We start from the raw sequence: 11,192 nt of genomic DNA on the forward strand, positions 1-11,192 counted from the left end.
TAAAATTAATTACAACAGCAGTTACTCAAATATGAAATAGATGACTGGTACAAGTACATGTTTTAGGGAACAATGTGTGGATTTAGCCCATGTCCTTGTTTTGGCGGGGCTTGAGTTTTCTTCTTAGAATAGCACTGTGTTTTGGATTTAGTATTAGAGGATTGTTGATAATACACTGATGTTTGTAGTTGTTGCTAAGACATCACAGACTTCTCAACTTCCCATGTTTTGCCAGTGTGCAGGTGTACAAGAAGCTGGGAGGGAGCATGGCCAGAGCAATGGACCCACAAATCCTAGTTTAGGATTTGACATTAGATTTAGGATTGAGGGCTGGATTGGCCAATGAAGTATTCTGTATCATGCAATGTCATGCCCAGTATATAGATCAGGGTTGATTGGGAAGCTCTCTTTTTGGACTTTTGGGGCTCTTGCTCTTCTGGGATTGCAGTTTCGTGACTTACAGAATCATAGAATAGTGATAGGGAATAGGGATAGGAAGGGTGGTGAGCAATTACACTGTGTATCACTTGTTTGTATATATATTATTATCATTTTTATATGTTATATATTATTATAATTTTCATTATTATCATCATCATTATTATTTCTAGTTTTATTTCTATTATTAAATTGTTCTTATCTCACCCCACGAGTCTCCTTCCCTTTTTTCCTTGGATTCTTTTCCCCATTCCCAGGGGCGGGGAAGGGTGAGTGAGCAGATACGTGGCATTTAGTGGTCAGCTGGGTTAAACCACGACAGCCAGCAATAGCTGCTAAGATTTTTTTGTTGTTGCTAAATTATTAGATTTTAAACTCACATCTGTGCAACATTCCTTAAAAATGTCTTGTTTTGTACTCTGTACCTGGTACCTTAAATACTAATTCTATGAATTTCCCCTAGTATCACTTCAACCCTTCCCAGTCAGTCCTTGTCATGGAAGGAGATGACATTGAGAATATAAATCAAGCTCTCCGAAAGGTCTCATACATCAACTCTAGACAGTTTCCTACTGCAGGCGTACGTCGTCTCAAAGTCTCATCTAAAGTCCAGTAAGTTATACTTCAGCTGAACTGATTAGATTAGGAATATTTTTAATGAATTACATTTTTATTTGGATATGTAAAAAGAAGAATTTTGGCTAAGTTACATTGCTAAATTATGCTTTTATGTTATTGAGCATAAAGGATTTGATTTCATTTACTTTTATTCTGATTTATGTTGTGGTTTTCTTTTGATATAATCCTTTTAGGAAACGTTTCTTGTTAAGGTAATTTACTTGCATTCTATTTCTAGTTTGGAGCGTACAGTCTGGACTGAACAGTACTTGCATTTATTGTATTCTTATTTTACTGTTAATTTTTAAAAGTTACAGTTTCTTCTGAGATAGCTAGAGCCATGACCTTTCAAAGCAGGCCTATCACAGAAAACACATCAGCAAGAACAGCATTTGTAGCTGTGCTCGAAGTAGTCTTTGTCTGTCTGTACAGACAGACACTGAAGTACCGGTGTTGAGTGCCCTTGCGTTTTCATGCAACGATCGCAGCAGAACCTGCACAACAGTGTTGGCAGGTCTGTGTAATCAAAGAGCCGCTGTCTGCCGCTCCTGAGTCCCCGGGCTACGTCTCTGCTACAGCAAGCTGTTCAGTGCAGTGCAAGCAGATCTTTAGAGTGAAAAATAAACACCGGTTTGGAGAACGCTCGTTTCCTGCGCGTACAGTTCTTACTAAGCGCTAGGTTTATGGCAGTGCTGTGAGCTGACAACACTACGTGTTTGGAGAGCGTCTTCTGGTGCGGTTTCACTGGAAGGAGTCCAGTTTGCACACTGCAGGGCTGGCCCAAGCTTGTGCCGAGATGAAGTAAGGTAGAGTTTGTCAGGAGATTCGCTTCCAAAGCACAGTGCTGATTTTGCTGAAAATGGTAATATAGGCCTCTTTTGTCCCCAGTAAATACTGGGAGGTGCCAGAATGAGTTCATGATGGGTTCAGTTTAAATGGATAATTAGGCCCTTTTATCCACACATGACAAGATAAGCATATTATATTCATTAGATATCGCTTTGAGAATTTAAAGTTTACTAAAGTCAGTTGTTATCATCTAATGAACTTTAATTTTTATCATTCACTACTTTGTTAAATGTCAGTTAAACATCAAAATATTATTCTCATAGTGACCCTACTAAAGACTGAGCTTGTCGTGAATCTGTTTGCTGAGCTGTCCCCACATAATTTCAGTAGCTGTGAATGTGGGAGGGGATGAAAGGAACAGCCGCTACTGTCACTGCTGGCCCATTACATGGTGGTGCAGATGCATGTCCTTATGTGTGGCAGTGTCAAAGTATGGAATAGACTGAGCTGAGACAGTACAAAAGGAGGAGAGCCATCAGGTGGGTTTGGGGCAGTGCAGTGCCACACACCTCTGCTGCGCAATGTGTTACATGCAGTTAATGAATAATGTATTTTTCAGATGTTTTGGTGAAGATGTCTGCATTAGTATCCCAGATATAGATGCGTATGTAATGGTGTTTCAGGCCAATGAGCCCAAGATTACAATAAGTGGGATGGACCACTTTGCTAGACCAGCTGCACAATTTGAAACTGAAAGAGGTGTTATTTTGTTACCTGACATCAGAATTGTCAGCACAGTCACTAAGATGGAGCATCCGGTGGACTTAAAAGAACGTGACAAAGGTTTGTGGATTTTTTAAAATATTATTACTTACTCGGTATCATGACCCCTCACATTTTTTTAAAGGATAGTGCAAACAAGTAACACAAATGAAATCACTCTACCCACACTAATTTAGGCAATATTAGGCAGCAGTAACGCCGTTCTGAAGACATTCAATTAAACACATTAAAAAATGTGTTAGTGTTAGATCAGCGTGTGCTTCAGAAAAAGCAACTTTTCCATTTGATGTCTTGCCTCTGTCAGAATAATTCCTTTTCACCATTGTTTACATATTCCATTGAATAACACATTTTTGTTAGAATATCTCTATTTGTAACAGAATTTTGTTAATTTTACTGATGGAGTGGAAAGCAGTAATTGACTAATAGTTGGAGTTGTAGTTTGTGTTTCCAGCTCTGCTACTGACTTGTGGCTGATACTTGAGAAAGCAATTTTGTGCCTCAGTTTCCCACCTATGTAACATTTTTTATATATATATAAATATATATATAATCATTTGCAAAGATTTTTTTTCAATGGTGACAGTTTATTCTAATGCTGAGCAATGTATGTATTATTATTTGACACTAGGTGAATATTCAAAAAATATAAATAAGGTTTAAAATAATTGTCTATAAAGGAATCTTCCTTTTGGATGTTTGTGTGCAAGGTAATGAAAAGCCAGGTAATCTGAAGAATCATTCTGAACAGTGTTTGTTGGATTAGAATAAGCAGCAACTAGATGTACATCTCTTGAAAAGATAAAATCACTAATCATGTGCAAGTGTAGGGGCATGGATTCCCTGAAGCCATGCTCTGTAATAATGCTGCTTATCACTTGCCTGAAACTGCATCTGTCCTCTGAAGGCTGGAAAGTGTATCATATCATAATATCAACTGCGTACACTTACAGCATGCAAAAAAAAATGAATTCTTGCATAGAAAAGAGTGATCATGATCCATCACTTAAGACACAATGCATGTATGATGCTCCATGTCCCTAAATGGTATGACATTTTCAAAACTGTCAGTGAATTAGGAACTACTGCCCTCCAGTTTAGTTCATAAATTTTATCTATCCCTACTTTTCCCAATACAATTATTGACATAATTACTGTAGGACCTTGTAACCTGTAAAGCCTGAGTCTCACCTTGAAAAGGAACACAGCAGCATTTCTTAAACTGCTGTTTAATTCCTTGGAAGTCAGGCACCTCCTAATGTGCCATCCCTTGTTTATTTCCACTAAGAGTGGTTAAAAAGAATTAGATAATATTTGGCTTTGAGAATAATTGTGCTTTGCAAAAGGTTATTGAATTCTAAGTCTCAATTACTGCGTTATAAGCTTGATTCATTATTTCTCTCAGCCCAGATATCATCTGACAAAGACAGCCATAAATCTTATCATATTTTCCACTTCTTGGGAATTTATATAACCTGATCATCATGACTGTAGCAGAGATGCACATGGCAAGGCTGAGAAGGCTGATTTAGTCACCATGTATCCCAGTCACAGGACCAGTTAGGTCTGTCTCTCATTAAGAGCAGATCAGGTGGTTGCCACAGGCGGAAGTATGACTACGGCTCTGAGGCTTTATTTACCTGCAGAGGGCTCTCGGGATGCCAATATGTTGCTGCTTGTCCTGCCTCAGTAGAGAAAGCAGTGAGACTCTGCCAATAACTGAAATTGCTCCCCCTGCCTCTCCTGTTTGCCCACTGCCAGCCGGAGCAGCAAAGCTGACCAGTTCAGGCTTTTCCCTTGCTCTGCAGCTCAACTCTTGGCTGTCTCTCGTAGCTTCCCATGAAATAGTCCAACTCATCAGCCTTAGCAATATTCGGATTTGCCTATTAGTGCAAATTTGAGTTAGATCTGCATTTTTGGATAAGTTAGTGCTGTACTTAGTGTTCAGATATCCGAACTCTCTGTGCCAGGAGTTGGGAATGTAGGGCATACGACCTTTCTGTCTGCGCCTTCCGTCACCGTACACCCTCTAAAATGAAGTTCACGAAATGGGCACTAAGTTCCAAGATTGCAGTCTCTGTGTCTGCGGTACGCCGAGGGAGCTGCTTAAGCAGTCGTGCCAGACACTCTGTGCTAAGTTGACCAGAGCATTGAAATACTGAATCAATATTCTACTCTTTCTCCAGCAACAGAATTATTTTTTTTAATCGTATGTACTGAAGGATAGTCAGTTTCCAACTCAATTTCTCCAAGTCACACAACACAGGATCTTGCCATTTTTGATAATACCATGTTCTTGGATAGATGGCCATGTTCTTTGAATTGCAAATTCGTTATGGGCCATAGAGTAATTGGGAGAATCATCCAAGCACAGATATATTTGATAGGTATTTTTCCAGTTCAGTTTTCCTTGACAAAAGAATGAATGTGTGATACCAACCTAGTACCAATACAGTGTTGAAAACCAAAATTGTTTATACTGATTTATTTCCAGGATCAAATTTCAGTTTTCTGCTTCCAGTACTGTTCTTAAATACCTTTCATTATAGAGCAATATATTTTCTATCTATCCCACTAGGTATTTGTAGTCCTTCATCATCATAGCACCTGAACAGGCAAGACAATTCTCTTTGGATTTGCTTCAAGTATGCAGTATTTAATATCAGCAAAAAACAATTCAGCCATCTTTGCAAAAATTGAAAGCCCTGATGCAAAGCACATAAAATGACTGAGCTGTTCTCTGATCATTTATCTTCGTTTCTTCTTTTTTTTTCACGGTATATGCCATGTGTTCACAGCCAATAAGCCAGTGGTATTGGAGGAAACGCTCCACAACTTGGATTTCTGTGATATTTTGGTCATTGGCACAGAACTAGATCCTGAACGAGAGTGTTTAGAACTAGATCACGTGGAGCTTCAAGGAAAACATCTACATGCCACAAACTCCACAGCAGGATATTCAATCTATGGTATGTTCATGGACTTTGCTTTACCTTATTCTTCCCACCAACAACTACGTTATTGGAATGAAAGGACTAATTTGACAGAAATTAGGCAGAAATCTGTGATGTACTAGCTGTAAAGTATTCCAGGAGACACTATGTCTCAAAAAGCATCTTGATCTCTGGGTGTGCTGTGTTTATCCTTTGGAATACAGCACAGCTTTGTCTTGATCTCAGCATCCCTCCTGCTACTCTCCAAATAAGGAAAATAGCAGCACTGCTTTCTTTAAATGTGGAGGTTCTTGTGGACCATCACAGACGAATGTGGGAATGAAGAGATTCCTCAGTGCTCCCGCACAGGGCTGGTAACTCATTGGCCATTTTTTTTGATTGCTAAATGATTTTTTGTAAATCTTTGCTGTTATGTTTTTTCCTCTCCATTATGGACCTACATTCATTTCCGAAAACTATTCTCACATAATTTAGTATCAGCCAGAGACTCCGTCAGGGAGTATTTGATGCACTGCCGTTTTCAGTTCATTTTGCCAAATCTTGTATTTTCTCTGAACATTTGATCTCCCCTGTACTGCACAGAGCTTTTGTTACATAGTATCTCCGTGAGATTATTACAGCTCTACCACCATTTCAGGTGTGGACAGCATGCGCAACTACGAACAGGTTCTCCGGCAGATTCGCTACCGTAACTGGTACACTGCTGCCACCTTTGACAGAAAGTTCAGAGTCAAGTGCTCGGAGCTAAACGGACGTTACACTAGCAATGAATTTAACTTGGAGGTAAGCAGTCATCTAGTCAAGTTTTCTTTTCCAGCACCGAGACTGAGCACTGGCCTTCAGTGACATTGCGTTTTTGTTAAAATACGTAAAATGATTGACATGTTGTGATAACCATAATCAAACAGAGGAAAATTTCTAAGTTCCATTCAGATAGGAAGTTGACTTCTCCTGTGGACATTCCTCATTGTGATTCTCTCTCTATTCTGCTGCATTTGTAAGGAGATGACCCTTCTCTTGAGTTCCGCTAACATAGAGAATCGCTTCTGTTCAAATGGAATGGAGGCTCGAGTCACTATCTGTTTTTCCATGACGTAAAATCTCCTACAGGTCTTTTGGAAGACTTATACACCTGCTCAAAAGTAAATCATTACAGCCTCATTATTTTCCTTAGATTAATTATTTTTTCATCTTAACCTGACATCCTTTTCTTTCCCGCAGCATTCACCTTTTCAGTTTTTCCAAACACCTACCCCCTTACAATAAGTTTCATAATTTGTTCTTCATCAGATGGAGATCATTCCTGGTAATTTACATCATTTCAGATTGCTTTGAGGAGGAAAGTCAGGTAATGAACACATAGGATGGACTTCCATCTGTCATATTCTCTTGGATCCACTACCCAGACATGGTCAGTTACCACAGGGATATTTAGATGGCTCTCTTGAGCTTATGTGTGCTGGTACTAGGTTCAGTGCAGCAGAATGGCTCAGGGACTGAGAATTACTGCTGATGCACCTCAGCAGGAATTGTGGACCTATTCTGAAGAACGAACTTACCTAGCCTAGAACCCAGGTACCAGGTAACTACAGGAAAGGGCAGGACCTTCTTCACAATAGGCTCAAAACTTGTTACTGAAAGTTTTTACGTGTTTACATTGTATTGAAAATTCTTTTCACCTTATCATGCTGCAGCCCTGACAATGACTTCAAGGTTTTTGCTTATAGCATCTATAGTAGGACAGAGAATTGATATGGTATCTTCCACAAAAGTCACTCTAAAAGTAAGGACGCAGGAAAAACTGAAACGCCTTTTAATTCTGTCTTACTGTTTTGGTTTTAAATTCAATGAGTTTGACACATTGTCAGTGTTCAGAGTGACAAATCTCCCGCTAACTTCCAGGGAACACCTAGATGCTGTATAGAGAAATTAAAAGTCACTACTTATTCCAGACAGGTAATCAAAAAAATCCTTTTCTGTACTACTTCATAGTCTACAGCTAGAAATATTAGAATGCATTTTTAATGCTAGGAATGAGAAATATTTTAACCTGTGTGTTTTTCACTGGCATAAAAAAAGTGAATTTGGCCTATATGATTTATGTAAAAATGTTCCTATCTGCCGATGAACTTCGTAGTTCAATGTAATGTACAGAGCCAGCAGGCTTGGAATATAGAGCACTTTTTAGTATCTGATCTCTTCTTTTTCTGTTGTGCCAGGTTAATATTCTGCACAGCTCCAACTCCAACTTCATGGACCATGTAAATCATATGATAGTAGAGCCACAATTTCTCCAATCTGTCCACCACCCAGAGGGAAGCATAAGTGATGTTCACAACTCAGGTACGTGATGACTTTACAGGGACTGCTCATGATGATTCTGGTGTGTCGATATTTCCCTTGTGATTCAGCCTGGTCAACAAATAAAGCACTGAAGTCCATAGCTACAGCTTGTGAAACTTCACAGAGATCATTGCACAGGTATGAAAGAAGGTAACATTGAATTTCTGAGGGAGGTACTTTGGAATTAATAACCGGTGTCCTTTTTAAAGTCTTCATTAAAGGTTATGTACTCTGACCCACATAGTTAAGAAAATATCTGTTTCTAGTATTGAATGGCATGAAGGATAATATTTATGATGCTCATATTGTCTTTGTACATCTGTATTGCTTTGACATATTAATTTCTGCCCACCCCTAAGCAAAAGGAAGAAATGTTTGTATTGTTCTTAAAATACATAATTGCTGCAGTATCTCTGTTAGCCGCTGTCCCGGCCTCAGTCTCTGAAGGTCCCTGGAGAGAGCATAGGTCCACCTAGCCATGTGCAGAAAGTATTAGTATATATTAAATACAGAATTTGAATTGAATTTTTAGACAATATGAGTTAAAATATATAACCAAATCTGAAGCCTTTTCAGTAAAGTTAAACCCAGAGCAAAGATCATCTGTTTAAATGCAGGATTCTGAAATCCTTTTAGCTGAATGATACGTATTTAAATAAGTAAAGCTGATGTAAATTAGTTACAAGTCATTATATACAGTTATGCTTAGAAAATTACTGTGTTTTTCTGTACACTTGTACAGATTTTTTACTAAAGTGAAACTGAATTTTTACATAGAAGTGAACTATTGCAAACTAGTTCTTTCTTCTTTGCTTTAATATTGTTCTGATTTCAGAGTTCCATTCTTACAGGCAGGGCAAGGTCATAAAACGGGGTGCAGAACTACTATAGCTCCTAGAGCTGCAGTACCCAGGTAGCAAAGGTACATAGAAAGTGGCAGCTCTTCTCCACTAACCTGATTATGGGGCTGATAATATAAGAGTAGTTCAAAGAGCTTTCTTCCTGTGACTAACTGGAGACAGAGACTTCTCAGAGTGCAACAGAACAGTGAGGAAAAATGTCTTGAATCCTCAAGAGTTTCCCAGGAAGGTGGTAACACAGGCAAATAGAGTGGCTACGTGTTATTTTATTTATTGGAGATTAAGATTTAAATCACAGTTCAAGTGTTTGAAACCTTTGAAAATACAAGATTTGAGATATGCTTTTTCTCCCAAGTGAGGTTAATGCCTTAGCTGTACTCAGAAAGGGACAACATGCAGGTAAGATAACTGAATCTTATTGCAAAAAGACTTGTTCTGAAACTAATTGATTCTGCACTGATTGACTACTTGTCTTCTCTAATAAAGTGGCTTAAAGAACAAATGGTAGGCATACTCACTTTTAGTTATGATTTGTAATACTCATTGTAAGGTATCTGTAAACACGATTCATGTATGATCTGCTGTAGTAAGTGGGCATTTGTCAACACTTTCTGTAGTCCCAGGCACATGGCAGATGGTTGTGCTGATTCTCAGTTGAATGCTGATCCAAAAGGAGGAGGTACTGGGGGAAAAAGTAGACAACGTATTCAGTGTTTTGTAGGCAATTTGTTCTACAAATATAAACCTGTTCCCTTTTCCACATGTTGTTCCAGTTGTTCCAAGCGTGGCTACTGTCGTTATCATAATCTGTGTGAGCATACTCATTTTCATCGTAACCTTGGGGATCTATCGAATTCGGACAGCTCATCAGCACAGCTCTGCAGACAGCGAAGGAAGCAAAGAAAATGAAATGGATTGGGATGATTCTGCTCTGACTATTACCGTCAACCCCATGGAGGTACCTAATTGAAACATACTATTATATCGTGATACTACCAGGAGTTACTGTCTGGGCTGGTAGCTTATGCAGCAGTGAGATTTGAGCCTTTTTCAGAGTTTAGGCTTGGCAGGACAGTTGTATGTACATACACTCAGGACCCCATCCCAGTTTTCAGCTCTGCTCGCCATGATAATATATAATTGAGCACTTACTTAATATTTGTTGTCATATATAATTACTAAATAGGATGGTGAAGAATTCTTGGGTACACCACCACTTCCTCTCCATCCATATTTGCATCCTAGGTACCAAGATTGCAAAATAAAAATATCAAGAGATGATATTTTTATTTTAACTTTTTAATACAAGCACTAACACATCAAAAGGAGGGGAAATGATCAGCAGTTTAAAGAAACCGACATTGAAGGGTTAAATTCTGGCAGCTTGACTAACAAAGATATTGCTTATTGACATTTTATTCTTGTTACAGTAGGTTTTGAATATTTGCTACTGAATTGTATCGTATTTGATGCCTAATAGTCACATATGGAAAGCAGATTTTCCCAGCATGTTAGCATTTCCAAATGTGGAATAAATGCTCACATTCTCACAACCACTAGCTCGCAAGAAGGCACTTCTCTTCTACCGTTTCTCTTTTGTTTCTTTAAATGTACTGTAGAAATATGAAAAGCCTCACCAGCCAGAAGAGGAGAGTGAGGAAGAAGATGTAGAAGATGAAGAGGAAGACACAACCAGTGCGGAATCAGATGAAAGTGAAGAGGAGGAGGAAGAGGAAGTGATTGTCCAAAAGGGAGACAAACGGAATGCCACCAGGCAAGAGCAGTTGGAGTGGGATGATTCAACACTCCCATACTAACAGCCCTCCAGCCACGTTGCTCTTTTGTAACAACCAATACAATGTTTTTTCAGAGTCTATGAATTCTTTGACAGGATTGGAACTTCTGCTTGCCTATAACTGTTTTGCCTGAAATGATCTTGTTGTAGTACTTGATAATGATAGAACTGACCCTTTTCTTACAGAGCTCGGAGAAAATATGGTACAAACATACTGGCATCACCAGTAATAAAGTGATCCATAACTTGATCTGTTAGCAGGTGTAGTTCTCAATTTCCCGTTCCTTTACCACATGTACGGGACAAAGTCCTGTCACTCAATCCATAGAGGTTTTCTCCTTTGCTATTTTTTCCATACAGGAGAGATTTCACAGCTTGTTACGAAGAATTATTTGTGTGGGGCCAAATAACAGTTGCCATTTGACTTCACACTCTTACAGTTGTAAAATGTAATCCACCTTCAATTTGGGCCAGAGTTTTAGTGCTACAGGTAACAGAGACTGAATTCCATTTGTCATCTTGTCCTGCCTTCTTGGATGTTCACTGTCTTCTACAAGGGAGTATCTAGGACTTGACACGGGATGTATGTGTACCTGTGTAGAAGTGGACAGT

At 38.9% G+C, this 11,192-nt stretch overlaps 1 protein-coding gene across 1 annotated transcript in view; it reads left to right on the forward strand.

Annotated features, from left to right (window-relative positions):
* The window catches only part of CLSTN2 (calsyntenin 2), a 225,056-nt gene extending 214,454 nt beyond the window's left edge, over positions 1-10,602 (forward strand). The window contains exons 11-17 of the mRNA XM_086618608.1: positions 902-1,050; positions 2,465-2,688; positions 5,427-5,597; positions 6,220-6,365; positions 7,802-7,925; positions 9,559-9,743; positions 10,405-10,602. Coding sequence (XP_086474734.1) covers positions 902-1,050; positions 2,465-2,688; positions 5,427-5,597; positions 6,220-6,365; positions 7,802-7,925; positions 9,559-9,743; positions 10,405-10,602 — 1,197 coding nt within the window. The remainder of the gene's footprint in view (positions 1-901; positions 1,051-2,464; positions 2,689-5,426; positions 5,598-6,219; positions 6,366-7,801; positions 7,926-9,558; positions 9,744-10,404) is intronic.
* Positions 10,603-11,192: the final 590 nt, after the last annotated feature.

This window comes from Tauraco erythrolophus, chromosome 11 (genome assembly GCF_009769465.1).
Source record: "Tauraco erythrolophus isolate bTauEry1 chromosome 11, bTauEry1.pri, whole genome shotgun sequence".
Classification (NCBI taxonomy): domain Eukaryota; kingdom Metazoa; phylum Chordata; class Aves; order Musophagiformes; family Musophagidae; genus Tauraco; species Tauraco erythrolophus.